General features: G+C 44.3%; 1 protein-coding gene across 11 annotated transcripts in view; it reads right to left on the reverse strand.

Annotated features, from left to right (window-relative positions):
- LOC112429437 (fructosamine-3-kinase-like) overlaps positions 1 to 26,649 on the reverse strand; it is a 598,793-nt gene that overhangs the window by 4,134 nt on the left and 568,010 nt on the right. For 6 of the 11 annotated variants that reach the window (XR_011613969.1, XR_011613968.1, XR_011613967.1 and 3 more), the window contains one exon: positions 76 to 6,620. Coding sequence is in view for 5 of the 11 variants with exons in the window: in XM_071080224.1 (XP_070936325.1) it covers positions 5,760 to 5,851; positions 6,439 to 6,620 (274 nt within the window). In the remaining 6 variants the exon portion in view is untranslated. Of the gene's footprint in view, positions 1 to 75; positions 25,603 to 26,649 lie in introns of those variants that run through there. The other 5 variants (XM_071080224.1, XM_071080225.1, XM_071080227.1 and 2 more) reach the window with 4 other exon arrangements.

Consider the following 26,649-nt stretch of genomic DNA (forward strand, 5'->3'; position numbering starts at 1 on the left):
GCAGAGGGCAGGGTGCAAGAGATATGCCCTATACTGGGTGTGAACTCATCATAAAATTCACCCGCTGAAAAAGTATACAATTTGATGCTTTATTAAATTGATACTGTGTGCAAGTTCTCTCTTGCTCATGGGCAGTTAATCCCCACTCCCATCTCCAGCCCTAAGCACTGCTGCTATGATATTCCATCTCCATAAATTTCCTGCTTCTTTAATAGAAATGGGATTATATATATACACATATATACACATATAAATATATACACACATATATATTTGGAATCTGACTTCCTTCATTTAGCATACTATGTTTGAAGTTAATTGATGCTTTAGTACATGTTGGTCGTTCCTTCATAGTCTGCTATATTCATTCATACAGATAGTGTTTATTCATTTATCAGTTAATGGAGAGTTAATTATTTTTTTTCTATGATGAGTAATGTAGCTTTGAGCATTCATATACAGTCATGTAATGCATAATGACATTTTGGTCATTATTATTATTTTTTTTGAGACCCAGGCTGGAGTGCAATGGCACAATCTCAGCTCACCAGAACCTCTGCCTCCCAGGTTTAAGCAATTCTCGTGACTCAACCTCCCAAGTAGCTGGGACAACCGGCACATGCCACCACGCCCGGATAATTTTTGTATTTTCAGTACAGACAGGGTTTTGCTGTGTTGGCCAGGCTAGTCTCAAACTCCTAGTTTCAGGTGATTCACCCACCTCTGCCTCCCAAAGTGCTGGGATGATAGCTGTGAACCACCATGCCCAACCAAATTTTTTTTAAGAAATAAGAGAACTATTTTCTAAATTTCCTTTGCCAACTTATATTCCTACCATGATGCATAGCACTAATGCTGTACAATGTATGGTAGGCCCCAACATGTAAGAAATGATGAAAGTAACACGTAAAGATTACCATAAAACAAAGAAGATTATCATTGTTGCTATCATCTTTATCAAATTCTCAAAACAATCTAAGAGTATATTTTTATATAAATGTGCTTGGCAACATAGCTGAAAAAAAGCATTATCAGTTACATACTTTTATCAGTAACAAAGACAGAAATTTGAAGGGGGAGAAACACTTGTACTCCCAACACAAGGTCAGAACTAACAGAAAAATTCTGCCGGTCACGTTGGACAATTTAATTGCCTGGGTCAGGGTTCTGCAGACAAACGAGCATCTATGGAGCACCTGAAGTAGGGGAATCAACAAGACTTGGGTTTCAAAAGTTACCTGGGTTTACAGCATGAAACTTGGTTGGAGGACACACACCTTGCGTGAGCGAGGTGCCTCGGTGTGTGTGGATGTGTTGGAGGTACAGCATCATGGTGGCTTCCTCCAGAAAGGGACATTTGGGGTGGATTCATTCCATCTGGACAACACAGCCTGATGTGGCATGGACATGAATGGAGGTGAAATGGACAGTAGCCGAGAGGATCAGTCCTGACAAGGGCCAAGGTGAAAAACCTGGGAACCCCTTCAGGTGCAAAGTCTTCAGTTGAAAAAGGAAATACTGGACTTCACAGGAAATACTGAGATGGATCAGCAATGCACAGGAGACAGAATTGTTGACCCTGTGAAGTGAGTAGTGTGGATTCTGAAGTTTTCTCCTCTCTCCATTAATTTCTCTTCCAATGGAGACTACTTTGATGGTAAGCTTCCGAGATACCTTGAGCGATCAGATGAGCCTCGGCCCACTCTTGAAAGTAAAGGAAGGCTGCTAGCAAGACTGGCATCTGGGCTTGGCTGTGTGTGTTTTCTATTGTGGAAAAATATACTTAACACAATATTTATCATTTGAACCATTTAGCCAAAGTGTGCATGCAGTGGCATTCAATAGATTCACTTACTTACACTTAAGGCACAATAACAAGGCAGCAAAAGGCCGGTGGGTGATTAGTTCACCACACTTGTTGCAACTATTTGTTCTGCAGAGTTAAAACATACCAGCATTCAACCCATGTCTCCTCTCTTGAAATAAACTGTCCCCATTGCAGGGGGCCTAAATCTCCATTTACAGAACTCATTGACTATTTGCCTCTTCTAGGAGAAGTCCCAGAATGTCAGACTTCTCATGGGAGTATAAGTAGTATGAGCTCCAGGGCTCTTCCCAGCCAGAGTCCACATATTTTCCCCCATGTTTTATGGGTGAAAAGGCCCTTTAGAACCCTAAATTCACCTGGTTTATACTTGTTGCTGGGCTCTGTCATTCTAGTCAAAATCTGGGAGGATGCCACCATATGTAGAGGAGGTCATGGGGTTTCACCTCTAACATTCTGTAGATATGACCTGTTTATTCTGTCTACTGTGAGCGCCTAACTCTGAGTAGACTTGAGGTCCAAGGATTGTCATCGGCTTTGTTTAATAAATTATGCCAAGCCACAGGAAGAACGATGCACAAATGAGGTGTTTTGTATACGTGTGTTGAATGAATGAACACCAACTAGAGCCTCTCCAGATGTCTGAGTGGGCCTGTGGCTTCTATTTCAGCACCAAGGGACCCCTCTTCTGTCTGTGTCAAGGAGAAGAGAAGCCAGAAGGAATCTGAGACATCCTTTAAAAATGTGGCCACAGATTTGCTTTCTATGCGCTTTTCCAAACACTGAAGGATATGGGCCATTGAGGCAGAATGCTGTGAGCTGCTTCGATGAGGGGGAAGAGAAAAGTCATTAACATGAATCACGGCACCTAAAACAGAGCTGTTGGTTCAGGGTCCAAGGTATGATTCCTGCCTCATCACAGTTACAGGATTTGAGGGCTGGAAAAGGCCAAGAGATCCTAGACCTCCTCCGTCATCACAGACATGAAGCTGTGGAGGCTCCGGGTGAGGAGCGTTGAGGATAGAAGAGAATCTAAGGTCAGGCTGTTCCCTGAAAAGAGCACCGGGTCCTCCAGGGTGCACCTCCATGATCACTCTCCCCTTTCCTTTCCCAGCACCACCCCATTTCTGCAAATGGATGCTCAGAAAATTACTTTGCACACTGAAGTCTCTGACCATGAAAGCAACAATCTGCGTGTCATTTCTCTTTCATGTCTTTTTCCTCCTCTTTCTTCCTCATTTTCTAACTTCTCTCTTTCTTATTCATGATATCTTTGCAGCTCTCCCCTATTCCCTCTTTCCCTCTCTTAGGATCCTTGTCCTGAACTGCAGAGGTGAAGTGATGAGGTCCTGAGATAGGACCGTATAGATGAGGGAGAATTGAGTTCGGAAGCTGGGCTTTAAATTGCCAGGAGCATCAGGGCCCAAGGTGCCGCCTCAATTCTAACCCTACCCTTTCTTTCCCCAAGGCCACCCCGTTATTATCACAGCTCTTATACCTGCCAAGGCATATGATATAGAAGATGAAGTTACAGATACAGAGAACAGCGATCTGCATGTCATTTTCTTTCCTACTAGTGTCTCTTTGATATTCTCTTTCCTCTGCATACATTCCTCTTGGTTGCTGTGCCCCATTCCCTCTTTCCTCTTTTAGGGTCATCATTGTGAAGGGCCTGGTCTCACCCAGGCAGCTGAGGTCCTTGGGTCTTCACTGTCTGTCTATGAAATCTCTCCCAGCCCTCCGCCCACTGTCTTGGCCCTCATGGTGGGATTTCCATGGGGTTGATGAAGACAGGACCACTGGCTGTTTAGGTGCAGCTGGGTAGACTGGTGAGAAAGAACAGTGCCATTGGGTTAGTGGAATGCACATTTGGTGACAGAGGGAAGGAGGCCCTGTGTGGTCCTCAGGAAGGATCATGGGCTGGGGGTATGAAGGCTGTGGTATGAAGCCCTGGTGTCTGACCCCAAGGTGCAGCACTGAATCCTGCTGAGCAGCCCTGAGTGTTCCAGGCAGGGAGCTGGGCTGGAGGTATGAAGGGCTGGGCTCACCATGGTGGAGGGACTCCTGGGAAATCTGGGTCTGCTCTGGGAACCCCCATCACAGGGTTTTTCCTGCACTGGGGCACTCTAGACATGTATGATTCTTCTCTTTCTTTCACAAGTCAAGAAATTCTCTTATTCTCCATCCAGGTCAAGACATGAAGGACATAATAGATGGAGAAGAGAGAGATGAAATGGGAGTGTGGAGCGGGCAGCATGATGAAGGGAAGCAAGCAAGTGCGTGCGGCCCTGTTCCTTCCCTCACTTTCTTACAGACACATCAGAAAAACCAACACATCCCAGGAGAACACGGAGCGGCAGCTTGTGGGTGGCCACACAGGTGCCTTGAGCACCCATGCAAGCCAGTGAAGGTGCCCTGAACTGTCCTCCCACCGCCCAGTGATTTCCCTGTTAAAAAGTACAGGCAAGTTTGGTTGGGTGATTAGAAAGAAAAAATGATCATTAGGGAAAACAAAGAGCTCCAGGATGCTGTCCATGGGATGTGCCGGTTCCTGACCCTATCCTGCTGAGGGTCCTGGTGGAGGGACAGGGTCACCTTTCCCACTCCTGTGTCATCAGACCTCCTGTTCTCTCAGGGCCCAGGTGCAGGGGACTCTACCTGTTCATCCTGGAGCCCTGGAGCCCTCCCCATTCCTCTGTTTCAGTATCCAGGGCTATTCAGTATCTCTGGAGGGCTGCCCATGTGAAGTTCTAGTTTATTTTGCTCCTTGCAGGACATTTACAGGCACTCTCTGTGGTCACACAACACCCTCAGCAGAGGTCCTGAGAGCAGCAACCAGGCTCAGTGCCCTGTGGATCTGACCCAGGGACATCAGCACCAGGTCACTTTAAGGCCCTGAGGAACCGTCTGGGTCCTGCACACCCAGCCAAGCAAAGCCCTCCTCCCTCCCTCTCTGGCCTCTCCAGTGACATGTGTCTGTGTTGCAGATCCCTGTCCCAACACCCAGGAAGGCCGTGACGTGCAGATCTCACCTAGGCCCAGAGAGGATCTGGAGTGTGATTCGTTCTGGGGAGACTGAGTCAGGAGCCTGCTTCACCTCATTGAAGGGCAGTTAGTTTTTGAATATTATCGATTTGGGATTAGGTTTAGAATTATATTCTATTTAATGTTGAACATTTTTACGTTAAACAAAATCTATTGCTAGTTTTCAATAGATTCTATAAAATGTAAGATAAATATATAAATCTGAACAGCTGGCTAAACAAAGGCAGGCCCTGGTGAGCTGTTCTGGGCACTGCACTTTGTGAAGTGCTCCCATTTCTCTGGGGAAGCCCAATGCTCCCAGAGTTTCTCTCAGCTCCTGGCCTGCCCTCAGACTCCCCTACAGAATCCCACAGCTCCTCTGTTGGCTTCTTCCAACTCTCCTGCTCTGCCACCTGCTTCTGAGGGTGCCGCCCTGCTCATTCTGTGCTAATGACGTGTAGTCTTGTGCTCAGAACACACATGGAGTAACTGGTTTAGTTGCTCGGTGTGATTCCCATCCCCAGCCACGGCAGGCTGCCAGGATGCTGGTGACGTTCTGTGTGTTTAAACATGTTTATAAGGAACTGTAAGACTGTACACTTAATATCTGAGCACTGCACCATCCTTAAAACAAAACGTATCAACAGAAAAAAATGGCCACAACGCCAACTTCAGAGGCCAGCACAGTTTGGTTCCTCTGATTCCTAACAAATGTTTACGGGAGAAAGGCAGCCAGTCTCCTGCATACTCTTCCAGAGACGAGATGTGGAGACGCATCCAGGCTGCCTTCGTCAGATTAGGAGAATCTCGACACCACCGCAGCAGCGGATACAGCAGGGAGGGGCATCTCAGACCAAAGGTTCCTGAGTGTATCTGTCAAAATCTGGTATCAATCTTCAGCAGTCTCGATTCAGACATGCTCGGGACAAACAGCAACTGAAATCTCACGGTGGGATTTGCATGGGGTTGATGAGGACAGGACCACTGGCTGTTTGGGTGCAGCTGGGGAGAGTGGTGAGAAAGAACAGTGCCATCGGGTTAGTGGAATGCACATTTGGTGACAGAGGGAAGGAGGCCCTGCGTGGTCCTCGGGAAGGATCCTGGGCTGGGGGTATGAAGGCTGTGGCAATGGACAGACCCTCTAAGAGGAGTTGTACTCTGCCCCTGTCTTTTCAGAGGTCTGGTGGTGGGAGGAGGAGCTTGTAGAGACTAATTCTCGGTGAGAAATGATGTGAGCACGAAGGTGCACCCTCTGTGCTGGAGCAGCCACTGCCCCTTCTCAGTCAGGCCTGAGCCCAGGCTGCTCAGACAGCTGCTCAGCTCTTCAGTCCATGAGACCCTGGGAGGTTGTGGGCTTCACTCACCAAACCACCCGAGCAGCAACCCAGCCAGCCTCCTGTTCATAAGAGTTTATCAGTTTTGGTGAAACTAATTTTTTGTGATGCTGTCGTAAGGTTGCAGCTGGCTTGCAGCCATATCTGGCTTTAAGAAAGAAACCAGTTCCTCCACTTGTCCTGAGCTCTGAGGCAGTTGGGAGTCAAGCAGCCACTAGTTATTCAGGGCGGTCGCTGGAGCACCGGACACCTCACCTTGAGGCAGCCCACGCTGTGAAGGTGTTGGGGGAGGAGTGACACAGACTGGACATGCTGATCCTTCAAGGAGCCTCTGTTTGGGATCGGCTGCATCATATTTTGGGTCAGGGATTAAAATGCAGAGGCAGAAGGCTGGGTCAGGCACCTTCCACAGGACAGTAGCTCTTCCCAAAGCAATCCTGGAACAAGATTTGGGAAATGGAGTGAGGGAAGCCCTGGTTCAGGTGCCCAAGGCGAGACCCAGAGGGCTTCTGCTTGATGGATCTTCAGCTCCAGGGAACCAACTTCATTCCTAGCTCCAGCCCATCCCTCCTCAGTGTGTGGCTTTGGAAAATCAGCCCCTCTAAATTCAGTTTTCAACTGTAAAATGTGGGTCACAGCCCTGCTCTGCCCATCCCACAGGGCTCATATGAAGGTCAGAGGAGATGAGGGCAGATTCCCTTGAGGAGCTATAAGGCATCCTGCCCATATAAAGGCTGGAAAGAGATCTTCCACCTTCCATGTCTTGTAGTCAACCAAGTTTCCTCTCTGGAGGCAACTACTGCTACGTGTCTGTCTTTTTCCTGCAGAGGCTTCACATTTGAACACTTGTATAGCACTTATGAAGTGCCAGTCATTTTTCTTCAGGCTTAATATGGATCTGCTTAGGGTAAGCTTCAGAACATGATGCTAACAGGCAGGCCCCATAAACACCTCCATATCACACAGCAGGGGACTGAGCACAGAGGGGTTAAGTCACTCTCTCCCTTTCCCAGGGTCCCCCAGCTTCTAGGTAGGATCTGAGCCCAGGCCATCAAGCATCTGTCCCTTGCTTTCAGTCACTGAGCTCAGCTGTCCTCCTGAATTGTCTCCTCTCATTGGAGTAACGTCCTGACACAATCGGCCTGTTGTGTATTTTAAGTGCCCACCACACTGCAGACCCCTCCCTCCTAAGCCCAACTTTGACTCAGTTGCTCCCCTAGGCAGCTGGTGAATCAAAGTGTGGCCTGGGAAGGTTGTTAACACTTGTTCATGGTCTCCTGCCATCAACATGTCAAGAGTGGTCTCTATTTTGACTTTTCATCTTTCCTTTTTCTGTCCCTTTTTCCTTTCCTTCCCTCCCTCCCTCTCTCCCTCCTTCCCTCTTTTCATCCTTCCTCTCTCTTCTTTGTCCTTTTCTCTTTCTTTTTTCTGAGTTTCACTTTTTTTTTGCCCAGGCTGGAGTGCAAAGGCATGATCTCAGCTCACTGCAACCTCTGCCTCCTGGGTTCCAGCAATTCTCCTGCCTCAGTCTCCCAAGTAGCTGGGATTACAGGTGCCCACCACCACACCTGGCTAATTTTTGTATTTTTAGTAGAGAAGAGGTTTCACCATATTTGCCAGGCTGGTCTTGAACTCCTGACCTCAGGTGATCCACTTGCCTGAGCCTCCTAAAGTGCTGGGATTACAGATACCCACCACCACACCTGGCTAATTTTTGTATTTTTAGTAGAGATGGGGTTTCACCATATTGGCCAGGCTGGTCTTCAACTCCTGACCTCAGGTGATCCACCTGCCTGAGCCTCCTAACGTGCTGGGATTACAGGCATGAGCCACCATGCCCATCCTTGAATGTATTTTCTGAAGATAACGCCTCAAAGATACAACAAGATCAGGAAGGTTTAAATATGGGATACACTAGAAAAGTGATCTGGGGTCAAGGAACTCTCCTGCCCATTCCCAGAGGCATCCCAGTCAGCACCTGGACAGACAGCAGGTTTAGCCCCGACATCACCCCCTGCCAGTTACTGTACTGAAGGCACTGCAGACCTGAAGCCGTTAAAGAGATCGAAGTAGTTGCTGTAGTTTGTACAGCAGGGCCTGAGTTTTGGTGAGGAAGGGTGGGAGTGGTGAGGCACCCACTCAGGGCTGGTGCCACCACTGCCCCTTCTCAGCCAGGCCTGAGGCCAGGCTGCTCTGATCGATAGGCAGTGACACTGTGGGAGCTTGCAGACTTCACTCCTTGAGCCGTCCAAGCACCAGCCCTGTAGGCCGCTTTTTCAGTTAATCCTATTAACTGCCCAGCAGCCCGGTTCAGTCAGTTGGGAGGTGAATCTAATTCTAAGGACAACTGCTGGTTCAGTCAGTTGGGAGGTGAATCTAATTCTAAGGACAACTGTCACATGGGCATTTGGTTTGGAACGTCCTGGGTTCTGAGTCAGTTGAAAGTCAAGGAGGCTCCTGGTCATTCGGAGCAGTCACCTGACCACAGGGAAGCCTCCTCACAAGGCAGCTACAGTCAAGTGCTAAGGCAGATAGACAAATCTGGTCCCCCGGGCCTTCAGCAGGGCTTCTTTTGGGGAAAGTCATTACATTTTGGGTCAGGGGTTGAAATGTAAAGCTGGGAGTTGAATCACGATTTGGGCCCTTCTCTTAGGCCAAGCACCTTCTCCAGGCATCAGCGTCTCCCTGCAGCAGCCATAGGGGTGGGAGGATTTGAGAAAGGAGTGAGAAGGGTCCTTGCTTTGGAGTCCAGGGCATGGACCCCCGGTCTCAGGCGCTCAGGGATCTCCATCTCCAGGGAACCAACTAAATTCCCTGCCTTAGCTTCATTACTCCTCAGTGTTGTTACTCTGAGCAAGTCCCTGAATCTAAATTTCAGTGCCCTGAATCATAAAAGTCACAACCGCTACTCTGCCCAGCCCACATCACTTATAATGGATTTTTTTCCATGAGCTGTAAAGCATTATGCCCATGCCATGTGGAAAAGTATGGCCCTGTCCTCCCCTGGCCTTCCATGTCCCCTCTCATGGACCTGTCCTGATGCTGCACATCTTTTCTTCCAAATGTGCAATCATTGAACTTATAAAAAAGACATATATGAAAAACCCATAGCTAACACCATACTCAATGCTGGAAAAAACTCAGATTTCCCCCTACAATTATGAACTAGACAATGTCAGCTTTCATGACCTTAATAAATTATTATAGTAAGAACACCCATGAGACATACCCTCTTAACTACTCTTTGTTTTCATAGTTTTTTTTTTTTTTTTTGAGGTGGAGTCTTGCTGTGTTGCCCATGCTATTGATTTATAGGAGTTTCTTACATATGCTGGAAATTAACCTCACTTCTTCTATTTAGCATAGTATTAGAAGTCCCAGCCAGAGTAATTAGGTAAGAAATAGAAGCAATTCAAAAGCATCCTAATTGGAAAAGAAGTACAAATATCTCTATTTGCCGGGCATGGTGGCTCACCCCTGTAATCCTAGCACTTTGGGAGCCCGAGGCGGGCGGATCACTTGACATCAGGAATTCCAGACCAGGCTGATCAACATGGTGAAATCCTGTCTCTAGTAAAACAAAACAAAACAAAACAAAACAAACAAAATTCCCCGGGCGTGATGGTGCACATCTGTATTCCCAGCTACTTGGGAGGCTGAGGCAGGAGAATCGCTTGAACCTAGGAGGCAGAGGTTGCAGTGAGCTGAGATCACATCATTGTACTCCAGCCTGGGCAACAGGAGTGAAACTCTGTCTCAAAACAAAACATAAAAAACATTCTATTCAGGATAATATAATCTGGGCTGGGCACAGTGGCTCATGCCTGTAATCCCAGCACTCTGGGAGGCCAAGGCGGGCAGAGCACGAGGTCAGGAGATCGAGACCATCCTAGCTAACACGGTGAAACTCTGTCTCTACTAAAAATACAAAAAAAATTGGTCGGGTGCGGTGGCTCAAGCCTGTAATCCCAGCACTTTGGGAGGCCGAGACAGGTAGATCATGAGGTCAGGAGATCGAGACCATCCTGGCTAACTTGGTGAAACCCCGTCTCTACTAAAAAATACAAAAAACTAGCAGGGTGAGGTGGCAGGCACCTGTAGTCTCAGCTACTCAGGAGGCTGAGGCAGGAGAATGGCGTGAACCCGGGAGGCGGAGCTTGCAGTGAGCTGAGATCCGGCCACTGCACCGCAACCTGGGCGACAGAGCAAGACTCCGTCTCAAAAAAAAAAAAAAAAAAAAAAATTTAGCTGGGTGTGATGGCCGGGGCCTATAGTCCCAGCTACTTGGGAAGCTGAGGCAGGAGAATGGCGTGAACCCGGGAGGTGGAGCTTGCAGTGAGCCGAGATTGTGCCACTGCACTCCAGCCTGGGCGACAGAGCGAGACCTGTCTCAAAAAAAAAAAAAAAAAAGAAAAAAGAAAAAGAAAAAGAAAAAAAGAAAGAGATGATATAATCTTATATGCAGAATTTTTAATTTCCACCAAAAAAACACAGTGCTAATAAAGAAATTTATCAAAATTGTTGTGTACAAATTCAATACACAAAAATCAGTAGGAATTCTATAAACAAGCAGTGAACAATTTGAAAGGAAATTAAGAAAAAATTATGTTTACATTAGCATCAAAGAGAAGAAAATACTTAGGAATTAGCTTAACCAAGGAGGTGAAATATGTGTAAACTGAAAACTACAAACATTGCTGAAGGAAATGAAAGAGTACATAAATAAATGGAAAGGCAACAAACACGTTTATGATTTGGATGACTGACTGCTATTAAAACGACAGTGCTGTACTACCTAAAGTGATCTCTAGATTCAATGCAATGCCTATTCAAATCCCAACAGTACTTTCTGCAGAAATAGAAAAATCCATCCAAAAGTTAATATACAGTCACCAGGGACCCCGATCAGCCAAAACCATCTTAAAAAAAGAAGACCAAAGATTTATACTTCCTAATTTCTTCAAAACTACAGTAATCAAAACAATATGGTACTTCTGTAAGCACAGAAATATAGACCAATATGATAGGATAGGGAACCTAGGGATAAAACCTCACATACATGGTCAAATGATTTTCCACAGGATGCCAAGAACAAGAAAGAATAGTCTTTTTCAACATACAGTGCTGGGTAAACAGGATATCCAGATGCAAAGGAATGAAGATGGTGCATTGCCTAACGCCATATAACCATAACTGAAAATAGATCAGAGATCTAAGTGTAAGAGTTAAAACTCTACAACTCTCAGAAGAAAAGATCAGGGACAAGTTTCATAACATCAGACTTGGCAATAATTTCTTGACGGTGGCACTAAAAGCGCACGCAACAAAAGAAAAATAAATTGGACTTCATCAAAATTTAAACCTTTTGTGTACAAAAGAACTCTACTAAGTGAGTTAAAAGACAATACACAGAATGGGATAGAATACCTTAGAGACAAACAACATTTGGAAATTGCAAATCATGAAAGGACTGGGAATGTTTGGGGGTCAGGTAAGATTATGGTTAAAATATCAATCAGTCAGCCCTTGTTCATCCCTGACCAGATGTGTGGTGGTATGGTGGGAGACCTTTACTGGGCACTCTGCCGAACAACTGAGTGGCACTTGTACTTTAGTCCAATTGGCTATCCCTTTCACCCTGGCATTTCATCAACTAGAAGGAAAAAAAATAGTAAGACATCATAAAGTGAGAGAAGTCCCTTATGGGTCTTTCGACTCTCATGTCTATTTAGACGCAATTAGAGTCTCACAAGGAATACCAGATCAATTTAAAGCTGGAAATAAAACAGCTGCAGGATTTAAGTCAATATTTTGGTGGGTGACAGTTAATAAAAATGTAGATCAAATAAACTACATCTATTACAACCAACAGCAATGAGGTTTTCATGAGTTAAATGAAAAACTCATGTTGGCCCCAGCCCTGAGGTTACCTGACCTGACAAAACTCTTTACATTCTATGTGTCAGAAAGAGGAAAAATGGCAGTTGGAGTTTTAACCCAGACTGGGTTCCTGGCCAAGGCTAGTGGCCTATCTCTCAAAACAACTAGACAGGGTTTCCAAAGGCTGATCCCCAGGTCTAAGGGCCCTAGCAGCAACGGCCCTGTTAGCACAAGAAGCAGATAAACCAACCCTTAGGCAAAACCTGAATATAAAGGCCCCCCATGCTATGGTAATTTTAATAAATACCAAAGGACATCATTGGTTAACAAATGCTAGATTAACCAAGTACCAAAGCTTGCTATGTGAAAATCCCCACATAACCAGTGAAGTTTGCAACACCCTAAGCCCCACCACCTTGCTCCCAGTATCAGAGAGCCCAGCTGAACATAACTATGTAGAGGTTTTGGACACAGTTTATCCTAGCAGGCCCAACTTCCAACACCATCCTTAAACATCAGTAGACTGTAAACAGTACATGGATGGGAGCAGCTTTGCCAATCCCTGCAAAATGACTCTGAAGAAGATGACAAGCCTGCCTCAGTCACACCCGGAAGCTGGTCCACGCACGGCTAAAGCATGAGGAAACTCATGGCGGGACTCATTTTCCTTGAAATTTGGACTTGTACAGTAAGGACTTCAACTGACCTTCCTCAGACTGAGGACTGTTCCCAGTGTATATATCAAGTCACTGAGGTAGGACAAAGGGGTGCTATAGTCCTACTATTTTACAATTATAAGTGTACTGGAATTCTAAAAAGAACTTGTTTATATAATGTTATTCTATACAAGGTATGTAGCCCAGGAAATGACCAACCTGATGTGTGTTATGACCCATATGAGCCTCCCATGACCACATTTTTAAAAATAAGATTAAGAACTGAAGACTGGTAGGGGCTCATAAATGATGCAAGTGTTAGCCAAAACAGGAAGAAAAAAAATAAAAAGGGTGCCCAAACAAGTCACCTTAAAATCTTGGTGCTTGTGCTGTCACTAATAGTAGTTAAGTTAGGAATAAGGTGTAGTTCTCTTAATTAGAAAAGAAGCTATATGGCAGAAAATAAGTACACCTGTCATAAACTAGGACTGTGTGGAAATAAATGTAAATACTGGTCTTGTGTCATTTAGGCCACTTGGATTAAAAAAAAAAAAAAATGAAAAGGATCCAGGCCGCCTTCACAAAGGGAAAAAATGGCCCTTCCTGTACTAAGGGACAATGTAACCCCTTAGAGCTAGTAATAACCAATCCCCTTGATCCTCACTGGAAAAAAAGGGGAACATGTAATCCTAAAAATTGGTGGAACTAGACTGGATCTTCAAGTAAACATTGTGGTTTGAGAGTTTACAAACGCTCTCCTGAGCCAGTATTTCAAACCTTCTATGATAAACTAAAAGTGTCAGTACCAGAAATTCCAGGAAAACCAAGAAATGTGTTTTTGCAATTAGCCGAGCATGTAGCCCAGTCTCTCAATGTCACTTCATGTTATGTATGTGGAGGAACTGTAGTGGGAGATCAATGGCCATAGGAAGCCTGAGAATTAGTACCTATAGACCCAGTTCCTGATGAATTCCAGGCTCAAAAGAATCACCCTGCTAAATTTTGGGTCCTAAAAGCCTCAATTATTAGACAATATTGCATAGCTAGAGAAGGAAAAGAATTCACTCACCCCGTAGGATGACTTAGTTGTCTGAGACAGAAACTGTATAATGGTACCACAAAAACAGTCACTTGGTGGAGTTCAAATCACACAGAGAAACCCATTTAGTAAATTCCTAAAGTTGCAAACTGTGTGGACCCACCCGGAGTCCCACCGGGACTGGACCGCCCCTACTGGATTATACTGGATATGTGGGCATAGAGCTTAAGCCAAATTACCTGACCAGTGGGCAGGTAGTTGTGTTACTAGCACTATTAAACCATCTTTCTTCCTACTGCCCATAAAAACAGGTGAACTCTTGGGCTTCCTTGTCTATGCTTCCTGCGAAAAGAGAAGCATAGCTATAAGAAATTGAAAAAAATGATAAATGGCCCCCTGAGAGAATCATACAATATTATAGGCCTGCTACTTATGCACAAGATGGCTCATGGGGACACCGGACCCCCAGTTACATGGCCAACCGAATCATACGGTTACAAGCTGTCTTAAAAATAATCACTAATAAAACCGGCAGAGCCTTCACTATTCTGGCCCGGAAAGAAACTCAGATGAGAAATGCTATCTATCAAAATAGATTAGCTCTCGACTACTTGCTAGCAGCTGAAGGAGAGGTCTGTGGGAAATTTAACCTTACTAATTGCTGCCTACATGTAGATAATCAAGGGCAAATAGTTGGAGACATAGTTAGAGATATGACAAAACTGGCACATGTGCCCATGCAAGTGTGGCATGGATTTGATCTTAGGGCCTTGTTTAGAAAATGGTTCCCAGCACTAGGAGGATTTAAAACTCTCACAATAAGAGTTATAATAGTAATAGAAACCTACTTACTGCTCCCTTGTTTGCTACCTGTACTTCTTTAAATGACAAAAAGTTTCATCGCTACCTTAGTTCACCAAAATGCTTCAGCACAAGTGTACTACATGATCACTATTGATTTATTTTGCAAGAAGACATGGGTAGTGAAAATGAAAGCGAGAACTCCCACTAATAAAATGAGTGGGGGTCTCAAAAGGGGGGGAAATAAGGGAGGAGACCACCCCTCATATCATCTTATGCCCAATTTCTGCCTCCAAAGAAAGAAAAACTAAAAAGGCAGAAATGAAATCCACAGGCAGACAGCCTGGCGCCGCACCCTGGGCCTGGTAGTTAAAGATTGACCCCTGACCTAATTGGTTCTGTTATCTATAGATTACAGACATTGTATAGAAATGCACTGTGAAGGCCGGGCGCGGTGGCTCACGCCTGTAATCCCAGCACTTTGGGAGGCCGAGGCGGCCGGATCACAAGGTCAGGAGATCGAGACCACAGTGAAACCCCGTCTCTACTAAAAATACAAAAAATTAGCCGGGCGCGGTGGCGGGTGCCTGTAGTCCTAGCTACTCAGGAGGCTGAGGCAGGAGAATGGCGTGAACCCAGGAGGCGGAGCTTGCAGTGAGCCGAGATCGCGCCACTGCACTCCAGCCTGGGCCACAGCGTGAGACTCCGTCTCAAAAAAAAAAAAAAAAAAAAAAAAGAAATGCACTGTGAAAATCCCTATCTTGTTTTGTTCTGCTCTAATTACCGGTGCATGCAGCCCCCAGTCATGTACCCCTGCTTGCTCAATCAATCACGACCCTCTCACATGCACTCCCTTAGAGTTGTGAGCCCTTAAAAGGGACAGGAATTGCTCACTCGGGGAGCTCGGCTCTTGAGACAGGAGTCTTGCCAATGCTCCTGGCTGAATAAACCCCTTCCTTCTTTAACTTGGTGCTGAGGAGTTTTGTCTGCCGCTCGTCCTGCTACACCAGGAATAAATGTTTTCCTTCCTTGTGTAAAGTGGTGGCCAGTGCTGCCCTCATGTAGTCTCCTATTTTCTTGGAATTGACAACAAAGAGGTCAACTCAGAGACTGGGCTTTCTGGGAGGTGCCTTTTCAGTATAATTTGCCCTATATTCTTCTTCTCAATGTAAAAGATGAATAGAAGGGGCACAGACTTATGCAGAGAAGCTTTTTTCTACCCATGAGGAAAGGCAGAGGGGAGCTTGACTGCTTAGCTTGCTCCTAGTTGAGGGAGGGTTGGCTGCAATTAAATTGCTCATACAGTTTTGGGCGTACTGATGGGCCCAAAACAGGGATGTTGGGAAATAAGAATTAGATGGAAATGACATGCAATAAGACTAGACAGGAGCAAGGACTTCTCCCTTGAATTTCAAGTTCTAAGAGGTCTAGAAAGCAGATTTTACACAGTAGCTCAGGCCAGAATTGGAGCCACAAATGACAGATGAGAACTGGTGTTGCAGACTTGCTGGGAAGAGATGTGAAACAGAAAAGTGTGTATCAGGTGGAGGATGCAGCCAAGCTCCATCTATGCCATGACACTGCTCTTGAGGTCTTTGTTAGCAGTGCCTGTGGGGCTCCACCCATCCCACAAAAGTCTACAGGGTGGACAGGACGGGGCAGAGTGAGTGAATGGAATATAACCAAGATGGTGACAGAGTAGGGGAGGCAGATGTTTGTCAGGATGTTGGAGAGCTTTAATCAGCAGAATAACATCATTGCCTTGTGTTTTAAGGGACTCACCATGGTTGTAGTGTAGAGAATAGGGTATAGGAGAGTAAAGGTGGAAATGGGGCAACCAGTTAAGCTTCTGCAGAAATCCACGTGGGCAATGATGATGGTATGCCTCAGGAACTACTGGATTGTGGACATATTTGAATAATAGAGGGAAGGAGAGACACGAAGGAGGACTTCAATGTTCTGCATCCCTTGCAGCTGGAAAATATGAAGAACCATCAACCGAGATGAGGGAGCTATGAGTGGAACGGGTTTTGGAAGAAATATCTGGAAATCAGTTTTGGCCATGTTAAATGTAACTGAATTACTAGACACCCGAGTGGAGATGTGGAATAGGCAATTGAGTATCTGAGTTTGGGTTCCAGGGACAGATTGATGCTGGAGAACTAAACATAAGAAGCACTGCAAATCCTGAGCTATTTAAATTCATGAGTCCAGATGAGACTATCGTGAGAATGGAAATAAGGTAAGATGTCTAAAGATGAATTTCTTGGGCATTCCAACATTAAAAGGTCCAATAAGAAGTAACCAGTGTACAGAAAGCCAAGGGCAGAAAGTGTATCAAGAATAGGTATGGGCCAGGCATGGTGGCTCACACCTGTAATCCCATCACTTTGGGAGGCCAAGGCAGGCAGATTACTTGAGGTCAGGAGTTTGAGACCAGTCTGGGCAGCATGGCGAAATCCCCTTTCTTTCTTTTTTTTTTTTTTTTGAGATGGAGTCTGGCTCTGTCGCTCAGATTGGAGTGCAGTGGCATGATCTCGGCTCACTGCAAGCTCCACCTCCCAGGTTCATGCCATTCTCCTGCCTCAGCCTCCCGAGTAGCTGGGACTACAGGCGCCCGCCACCACGCCCGGCTAATTTTTTGTATTTTTAGTAGAAATGGGGTTTCCCTGTGTTAGCCAGGATGGCCTCGATCTCCTGACTTTGTGATCCGCCTGCCTTGGCCTCCCAAAGTGCCGGGATTACAGGCGTGAGCCACCGCGACCAGCTGTGAAATCCCATTTTTACCAAAAAAAAAAAAAAAAAAAAAAAAAAAAAAAACCACACACACAAAAATCAGCCGAGCATGGTGGCACACACCTGTAGTCCCAGCTACTTGGAAGGCTGAGGTGGGAGGATCATTTCAGCCTGGGAAGCAGAGGTTGCAAGAAGCCAAGATCGCGCCACTCTACTCCAAACTGAGGGACAGAGTAAAACCCGTCTCCAAAAAAAAAAAAAAAAAAAAAAAAAAAAGAATAGGTATGACCAATTGCATAATATTATATTACTGTAATTATGTGTTGTTTATAGTTATTAGTGTCATTTATTTTTATGGCTGGAATAAGAGTCTATCGCATGACTTACTGTAGTTTGTTGATACCTTCTCCTGTTGATGGGCATTTGGGTTGTTTCCATCTTTTGACTACTATAAATAAAACTGTCATGAACAACTCTTTTTATGGAACTGTGTTTCCACATCAGAGTAGAATTGCCAGGTCAAGCAGAAAGAGGAGGTTTAATTTAAGACATTCTCAGAACTTTTGTCAAAGTTTAGTTAAGAGTTTTCTAAAGTCCCACTAGAAATGTATGACAGTTCCAGCTAATCCCTATGCTGCTGACGTTGGTGGTATCAGACTTAAATTTTAACAATCTTTGTGAGTTCCCATTGGGTTGTAGTTTTAATTTTGATATACCTGATGATGAGTGATTTTGAGCCATTTTTCATCTATGTATTGACCATTGCAAATGGTCTATCTTCCCTTGCAAACTGTCTACTCAGGTCTTTTATCCATTGTGTTTGGGTTGTTAGTCTTTTGATATTGAATTGTAGAGGCTGTTTATGTATACTAGATATCTTCTAGCACTTTCTACCACTCTAGTTTGTGTATTTACTTTCCTAATGCTGTCTTTTGATGAGATTGTTTTAAATTTGATAAAGTTATAATCATTGTAATGCTTGATGCTTTCTGGGTCCTGTTTAAGACATCATTTCCTATGGCCAGGTTACAAAGATATTCTTCTATGAATCTTCTAAAGCTTTGTAGTTTTAGTTTGGAGTTTTAGTTAGTTTGGGTCATCAACTCAAACTAACATGCATTCATGAGTCAAACTAACATGAAGTAGAAGTCAAGATTGATAATTTTCTTTCAATAGGAGCATCCAATTTTTTCCAGCACTATGTGTTAACAAGACCTTACTTTCCTTTATTGGACACCTTTGGTGCCTTTGACAGAAATCAACGGACCATAAAAGTGTGGGTCAACTTCTGGCTTTCCTTTGAGTCCTGTCTCAAGATTTCTTTGGCTGTTTTATATTTCCATATAGATCTGTGTTGATTCTTGTTTATAAAAGCCTACAGTGTTTATACTTGAGATTACATTAATTTGTGGAACACTGACATCTTAAAACACTGAGTGTTCCAATTCATGCATGTGCTATATACATTTATATTTTAAACTTATCTCTTCATTCAGGATGTGGCTCCTTCACGCCTTTGTTGCCGAGGTTAACATCCAGGCTGGGCACGGTGCTTCACGCCTGTAATCTTCACACTTTGGAAAGCCAAGGTAGGCAGATCACCCGAGGTCAGGGATTCGAGACCAGCCTGGCCAGCATGGTGAAATCCCATCTCTACTAAAAGCACAAAAATTAGCCGGGCATGGTGGGACATGCCTGTAATCCCAGCTACTCAGGAGGCTGAGGCAGGAGAAGCACTTGAATCTGGGAGGCAGAGGTTGCAGTGAGCCATTTGTGCTGCTGCACTCCAGCCTGGGTGACAGAGTGAGACTTCGACTCAAAAAAAAAAAAAAAAAAAAAAAAAAAAAGTTATCTATATCTATAGCCTTCATCAGGTTGAGGTGGTTCCATTCTGTTCCTAGTGTACCAATAATTATTTTCTTAAATATGTTGGAATTTATCAAATGCATTCTCTATATTTATTGAGATGATCATCTGGGTTTTCTTTATTTTGTTAACATGGTGAATTACATTAATTTTATAATATCAGGTTAATCTTGCATTTTAGGCATAAACACCACTTGGTCATGAAGTATTATTTGTGTAAGTATCTGGAAGTTCACTAGTCTCTAGTTTTTTTATAATGTGTTTGTCTGGTTTTTGGAATCGTAGTAATACTGGCCCCATAAAATATGGAGAAAATGTTCCCTCTTCTTGTTTTCCAAAATAGTAATTATAAGACATGTATAATTTCTTTCTTACATACTTAATAAAATCTCTGGGTAAACTGGAGAGCATGTATGTGTGTAAGAAAGTTTCTATTAAATAATTACTCATTCAGATTCATCACTAGATATTAAGAGTTTCTATATTTTCTTACAGCAGTTTTTGTCCTTAAATTTTTAAATTTTTTCTTAGTTGTGAAATTTGTTGGCATACATTTTAAATATTTGATTTTCTTTTTAATTATAAACTATATAGCAATATTCTACTTTCCTGGCATTGCAAATCTGCACCTTTGATCAATTTTAATTGATCATTCCTACTATGAGATTTTATTTATCACTTGTTGAAGCATCAACTTTTGGCTTCATTTTTGTTCTCTATTTTTTGTCTGTTTTCTATTTCATTGCTAATCAACTTAAGAGTTATTATATCCTTTCTTCTACTAACTTTGTCATTTTCAAGCTTCTTAATAAAAATAGAACATTTCTTTTATTCTAACATAATTATCTAAAGGTTAAAAAGTTCTAGGCCAGGCGTGGTGGCTTATACCTATAATCCCAGCACTTTGGGAGGCCGAGGTAGGCAGATCACCTCAGGTTGGGAGTTCGAGACCAGCCTGACCAAAATGGAGAAACCCCATCTCTACTAAAAATACAAAATTAGGCAGGTGTGGTGGCGCATGCCTGTAATCCCAGCTACTCAGGAGGCTGAGGCAGGAGAATGGCTTGAACCAAAGGCAAAGGTTGCAGTGAGCTGAGATCACTTCTGCTTTCCAGTCTTGGCAACAAGAGTGAAACTCCAAAGTGCAGATTAGTAAATTACTTTCTGGCACCACCGTTTATCCTAAACCTTACCTGCTACAATTTTAAATCAGGTACTGATTTGGGATTGCGTCCTAAAGAAATAATTAAGGGCACTGAAGAACAAAATTATTCTTGATAGAAAAAAAGGCAATCAATTCAAACATTCAATGAGATAAGAGCATTATACTTATGAAATCTTTTTGTAGATAAGAAAATTAGTGATCTAGATTTATGTTTATAGCCATAGAGAGATGTTCTTTTTTTCCCCCCCCTTGAGATGGAGTCTCACTCTGTCGCCTAGGCTGGAGAGCAGTAGTGTGATCTCGGCTCACTGCAACCTCCGCCTCCTGGGTTCAAGTGATTCTCCTGCCTCAGCCTCCTGAGTAGCTGGGATTACAGGCATGCTCCACCATACCCAGCTAATTTTTGTATTTTTAGCAGAGACCGGGTTTTGCCATGTTGGCCAGGCTGGTCTCGAATCTCAGAACTCAGGTGATCTGCCCACCTCGGCTTTCCAAAGTGTTAGGATTACAGGCGTGAGCCACCGCACCCAGCCGAGATGTTTATTTTTTTAATGTGAAAAATCAGATCAATTATTTTTGAATTCATGTGCCTGGAAAATTCTGAGTTTATATTTTTTTAAAATGTACTAATTAGTACCATCTTACTCAGGTTCAGGCTTGTATAACAAAGGACCACAGGTGGGTGGCTTGTAAATAACAGAAATTTATTTCTCATAGTTCTAGAGGCTGGAAGACCAGGATCAAAGTACCAGAATGGCCAGATTATGGTGAGGTCTATCTTCTGGGCTGCAGACTGCCAGTTTCTTGTTGTATTTCTCAAACGGTGGAAAGAAGGCACAAGAGCTCTGTGGGATCCCTTTTGTGGGGGTACTAGCCCCATTCAAAAGGGCTCCACCTTCATGACCTAAGTCACCTCCCAAAAGCCCCACCCTGTCATTCCATCACCTTGGGGATTAGGATTTCAACATATGAATTTTGGGGGGACACATTCAGCCCATAATAAGTACAATGTTTCCATTGCAAGTCAGGAAATCTGTAACTCAATTATAAAATAACTGTAGGATTATTCAAAGAGGCCTTGCTGGCTAATTCCACTAAGCTTCACTTTCCAAGGAATGCACCCAAACAGTGTCGAGGAACACAGGTCACCAAGAAAATATTTGGGAAGAACTTGTCCAAAGGGCTGTCTATGGAGCTCCCTGGTACAAATGTTTCATTCCTTTTTTCTTTCTTTTTTCTTTTAGAGATAGGGTCTGGTTATGTTGCCCAGGCTGCAGTACAGCAGTACAATTATAGCTCACTGCAGCCTCAAACTCCTGGGTTCAACTGAGCCTTCTGCCTCAGCTTCCCAAGTAGCTGACACTTTAGTCATGCACCACCACACCTGACTTTTTTTTTTTTTTTTTTTTTGTAGAGACAAGGTCTTGCTAAGTTGCTCAGCCTGGTCTTAAACTCCTGGCTTCAAGTGATCCTCCCATCTTGGCCTCCAAAAATGCCGGGATTTATAGGGCCAAGCCATCACATTCAGCCCATTCTTCTTTCTTAATTGTGCTGTGTACTTTTCATTTGTCCTTCTATATACTCCCTGACCAACCCTCGCACCCTGCTCTAAGCCTTGGAGAAGAGGGGATTTTCATTTTCAAATGAAAGCTAGGAAGAGCCTGGATTTCAAATGGCCTGGGACATTGATTCACTGACTTACTTTGGCCAGTGAATCTTTACTGGCTTCCTTGCCCTTGACTTCTAGTTGGGTGCAGCCAAAGCGAGGCACCAGCAGGAGCAAGAAGGAAGGGAGGGCACTAAGAATGAGCTGTCTATTCATCTATACTGACACACAGCTCCTGCCACACAGCTCAATGCAGTAACCACATCACCGCATGTCTCTTTTAACTAGAGGTGTGTATTAGTCAGTTTTTATGCCATACAAAACCACCTCAAAATCTGAATGGCTGCAAGAACAAACATTCGTAATTTTCTGCAAGGATCTGAGCTTAGGCTTTCTTGAGCTCAGCTAAACTTTGTCCAGGCTGCCAGTTGATTTCATGAGTCCACTCTTTCTAAGGAGGATGTTCTTGTCATGGCAAATGACAGAAGCACAATGGGGCAATCATGACATGCTAGCCCATATCCAGCATCTGCTCTTATCATATCCTACATCATCATCTGTTGAGCTAAGCAAATCCCATGGCCAACCCCTAATCCAAAAGGAAGGGGAGGGATACTCCTCCTAGTCTTTTGGGAAGCACTCTGAGGTCACATGGTTCAGAAAAACAAGCCTTAGAACAATCATTACATCTATCTCAAGGGGCTAACAGCTCCCCATGGTTGCTATCCCTAGAATACAGCACTATTGCAAGCTGTCTTTTCTACAACCTGCCTATCCCTATAAATAATTCATGTATGTGACTGGGCATGGTGGCTCATGCCTGTAATCCCGGCACTTTTGGAGGCCAAGGTAGGTGGATCATCTGAGGTCAGGACTTCGACACCAGCCTGACCAGCATGGTGAAACCCCATGTCTACTAAAAATACAAAAATTAGTTGGGTGTGGTGGTGTGCACCTGTAGTCCCAGCTACTCAGGAGGCTGAGACAGGAGAATTGCTTGAAACTGGGAGGCAGAGGTTGCAGTGAGCTGAGATCACACCACTGCACTCCAGATTGGGTGACAGAGCAAGACTCCATCTCAAAAAATCAATAAATCATGTATGCATTATTTTTATTTAATGTTGTATTATTTTAACATATTGGTGGTGGTGGTGGTGTTAGTATATTTTACTAAGCATGCTTCAATCCTCCAGTTTGAGGTTGGCAGATATTTTTGCTAGTACCGTGAAGAACACGGGGTTCCATCAGGAATTCAGCCCACATTGACCGAACACTGCCTCTGTGCCCAGCTTGAGGTGGATTAGAAGCTGCTTAACAAAAATAACAACTGTCTTTGCTGAGCTCATACTGTCCTCTGTGCACTACGCTAGAAGCTTCAGTTAACCACCCTGGGCTGGGTCTTATAAATTATTGCAATATAAGGAAACTGAAACTCAGAGTCCTAAAGCAACTTGCCTAACATCAATCAGCTGGGAGAAAAAAGAGGCAGATCTGAAACAGGGCGCTCCTGATTCTACAGCTCTTTCCTCTTGCCCTTGACAGCCTCCCATTACAGTAAAAATATGTGCCTTGTAAATATAATAAACTCATTTCATTCTGACCCCATCTCTGTGCAGAAGGTTCATTTACTAAGCCCATTTTGCAGATGAGAAAATGGAGTCTCAGGGAATAGAACCTAATTCTCCAGAGTCTCTTTGCTATACATTTGCAAAGCTAAAATGCAAATATAATTCCATGGAAATCCAAAACTCATTCTCTTTCCACCATACCTCACAACTAACCACATTTACTATTTCACCAAGGCTCCATCCACAGCAGGTCCCATGGGAACTCTGGCCAACTCCGACCACAGCCTGCTGAACAGATGTCAGCCTCCTCCACCCTCTGCTTCATCACTCCTCGAATGGCCTGGCCCCTTTCTGGGCTCCCCAAGCTCTATACTCCCATGTCACTTGCTCAGCAACCCATGTTTTACAGCCCTCTTGATGAAGAGCAAATCTGTATTAATTTCAGAATGACTCAAGCTTTAAATTAATGGTCATGATTGGCTTGGCCATCCTGAGAGGATATGCTGTTGACTGGCCCAGGCATATAAATCTAATGACAGCCTCAGGAAACTCATTGACAGAGCAATGTAATTCCTTTGGAATTAAGTGTGAGAACTTTCCCTGAACCATTTCTGTTATGAATTATAGTGATGATGGTGATAGCTATACAATAATAGGTAATATTTATTAGCCACTTCCCATGCATTGTATCATCTTACATCTTTACAGGAGCCCCATCCCATGCTATCTTAGCTCAGACCGCTACAACAAAATACCATAGCCTGGGTGGCTTAAACAGCAGACATTTGGCCGGGCATGTTGGCTCATGCCTGTAATCACAGCACTTTGGGGGGCGAGGTGGGTGGATCACGAGGTTCCAAGTCGAGACCAGCCTGGCCAACATGGTGAAACCCCGTCTCTACTAAAAATAGAAGAATTAGCCGGGTGTGGTGGCGGGCACCTGTAATCCCAGCTCCTTGGGAGGCTGAGGCAGGAGAACTGATTGAACCGGGGATGCAGAGGATAGTTTGAGCCGAAATCACACCACTGTATTCCAACCTGGGTGACAGAGTGAGACTCCATCTCAAAAAAAAAAAAAAGAAAAAAAGAAAGAAAATAAACCAAGCATGAAGACCCAGCTACAGAATTCTCCCCCACCTAGAAGGATGGTCTCAAGGTGGATAAGCTACACCTCAGCCAGACATGATGGCCCCCACCTGTGCTCTGGGGGACAATAACTCAAAATAGCCACCGGGAGAAGACACACAGACTCTGTACCCTTCACCACCCCTGCGTGCTCCCCATGCCAAGTTTCCCTTTTTAAACCCCTTCACTCAGCCCTAAAACTTAAAATGGTCTCTGGGAGGCATGAGCGTGGTCGTTTCCTAACTGCTAACATTTAAAGAAAGTTACTTTCCTTTCACCACTTTCACTTCTTGCATTTTGTCTCCTGACTGGTGAGCAGCCAGACTGGTGTTTGGTTATATTAAGATGACCTTTCTTTTAGAAAATAATGGAGACAGTGGGTGTCCGTGAGGTTTTCTTGTCCCTCATAACCAACATTTTAACATTTACCACTCTATAATTTTATTTCCAAATTTCAGGCCCAAAAGATTTAAGATTGAAGATTTCTCTTCATGAAGAAGCTATATTGCTGACTTAGAAGGAAATTCAAGTTCATACTTGGCCAATAGAACTGTGTTGGTAGGCTACTCTTACTGGAATACATTCGATAACACAGTGTGTATTATTATAAATGCACCAAACAATAAGAATAATAAAAAATTATCATGCCAAAAGCACTAACAACAGAAGAAGAGGAGCTCAATTTTTTTTTTTTTTGAGACAGAGTCTTGCTCAGTTGCCCAGGATGGAGTGCAGGGGTGCCATCTCGGCTTACTGCAAGCTCTGCCTCCCAGGTTCACATCGTTCTCTTGCCTCAGCCTCCCAAGTAGCTGGGACTACAGGCGCCCACCACCACGCCTGGCTAATTTTTTGTATTTTTAGTAGAGACAGGGTTTTACCGTGTTAGTCACGATGGTCTTGATCTCCTGATCTCATGATCGGCCCACCTCGGCCTCCCAAAGTGCTGGAATTACCGGCATGAGCCACCGTGCCTGGCCACAAGAGGAGCTAGATTTTTAAACAGAATGAAAGATTAAGCCCTTGGATTATTTGATAATCATATTAATAAAGAGAAGTGGCTGGGTGCAGTGGCTCATGCCTGTAATTCCAGCACTGTGGGAGGCCGAGGTGGGTCGATCACCTGAAGTCAAGATTTGAGACTTGCCTAACCAACACGGAGAAACCCTATCTCTACTAAAAAAAAAAAAAAAAAAATTAGCCAGACGTGGTGCAGCATGCCTGTAATCCCAGCTACTCGGGAGGCTGAGGCAGGAGAATCGCTTGAACCTGGGAGGCACAGGTTACAGTGAGCCGAGATCACACCATTGCACTCCAGCCTGGGCAACAAGAGTGAAGCTCCATCTAAAAAAAAAAAAAAAAAAAAAAGAAGTAAATCTTCTCAATGTAACTATTAGGTACTATGTATATTTCACAATGTAAGTAAATCTTACATTGAAGGAATAAAGTCTGCATAATAAGAGCTCAGTAAATAACAACTTCTATGAGCAACAGGACAATACTATGTCCCTGGCATTTGGACTTAGACAAAAACCTTTGTTGAATCACAGCCTGTCCAGGTATGCACTGTGTGACCCTGAGCAGATCATGTCATCTCTCTGACACCGTTTAGTATGTTGGGTGGTGAAAACTCACATTACAGAGGCCTGTGGGGGTACAGGAGTCAATCTGTGCAAAGCGCTCAGCATGTGCTGAGTGCTCAGCAAGTTACAGCCACTGGAGTTAAAATCACTACCATAATGGTGAAGAGCCCTGGCAAACGCTGCAGTCTCCATTCTCCCCACTGAGAAATCCGAAGGGCTGACCAGCTCCCCTGTCTTTCCCAAACTAGGATCCCAGGAATTAGAGATGGTGGTGCTTAGGTAAGTACACAGCAGCATCTAGTGGACTAGAAGGAGAATTGATGAAGTGTCACAATAACACTGGGAAGAGGAAGTTTTAAGGCTAGGGAAAAGGTTGGCAGAGAAGTCAGGAAGGAGGCCGTGCTGGGTGTCCCCAGTGGGGGGATCAGAGGAGGTCCCTTAACA

Source organism: Macaca nemestrina, chromosome 15, assembly GCF_043159975.1.
Source record: "Macaca nemestrina isolate mMacNem1 chromosome 15, mMacNem.hap1, whole genome shotgun sequence".
In the NCBI taxonomy this organism is placed as follows: Eukaryota; Metazoa; Chordata; class Mammalia; order Primates; family Cercopithecidae; genus Macaca; species Macaca nemestrina.